The 879-nt window shown below is 30.1% G+C and overlaps 1 protein-coding gene across 1 annotated transcript in view; it reads right to left on the bottom strand.

The window, feature by feature from the left end:
• Positions 1 to 643: 643 nt before the first annotated feature.
• NFU1 (NFU1 iron-sulfur cluster scaffold) overlaps positions 644 to 879 on the bottom strand; it is a 7,343-nt gene continuing 7,107 nt past the window's right edge. The window contains exon 3 of the mRNA XM_019647688.1: positions 644 to 843. Within this exon, the coding sequence (XP_019503233.1) occupies positions 659 to 843 (185 nt within the window). The 3' untranslated portion in view covers positions 644 to 658. The remainder of the gene's footprint in view (positions 844 to 879) is intronic.

The following is an 879-nucleotide window of genomic DNA, read 5'->3' as shown; positions in this document are numbered from 1 at the left end:
ATATAAAAAGGCTGTATATAAAGAAATAGATGTCTAAGTTTTATTTTCCAAATATCCTTGGCAATCAGTATCAGGCTCAGGTTACCAAAAATTTCAATTGATAGCGACTGATTATAATATTTCTTATTATAAATCATTTCTTTAGCTCTCAGTTAAAAAGAGTTTCATTCCAATAATTTTATTGTCTGTGCTTTATGTTCTGACATATATTTACCATGTCTCTATCTAGTGAATTTGAAAACTGTCTCCACTAAGTAGTTCTTAAAAAATCATTCAATATCTCATAACTATTATCATTCATAGTTGCAAGTGGAATATTTTGCAACAACTCCATTTTGAAACATCTAGAAATTCAGTTCTCCTTAAGAAGAAAATGAGAAAGTTTTCATTGCTTATTAAAAACAGTTTTAAAGATTCAGAATGGAAACTTACCATATTATCATTTTGATGGATTATTTTTAAGTAAAAACATAAATTTTTATTTAGTCATGTTACAGACCTCTCAAATACATCACTTTTCAGGAGAAGCGTTTCCTAATAACAACTCTTAGTTTTCTTTATCTCTTACCCCAAAATAAAAGAACATATTCTTTATACTGAAACAAACACAGTGCATATAAAACTGCAATAGTGAAATAAGGCTCCCTTAACCCCAAAGTCAGTTATTTATGTTTCTTGGTAAAAACAAATGAAGAACAGTAATATACCTAGCCAGAGGGGAGCAAAATGCTGCAGCTGGTGTGGGAAAATCCATGGTCCTTGTCTCAAGAACTGGTTTTCCTGGAATAAACTTTAAACTGTTGGGATTTGGGGTATCTTGTGTTTGAATAAACATGTATCTCACTAAAAGAGAAAAAAGGAGAAAGAATGTTATTCTAG

This window comes from Hipposideros armiger, unplaced genomic scaffold (genome assembly GCF_001890085.2).
Source record: "Hipposideros armiger isolate ML-2016 unplaced genomic scaffold, ASM189008v1 scaffold_114, whole genome shotgun sequence".
NCBI lineage: Eukaryota > Metazoa > Chordata > Mammalia > Chiroptera > Hipposideridae > Hipposideros > Hipposideros armiger.
This window is presented reverse-complemented; position numbering and strand designations above follow the sequence as displayed.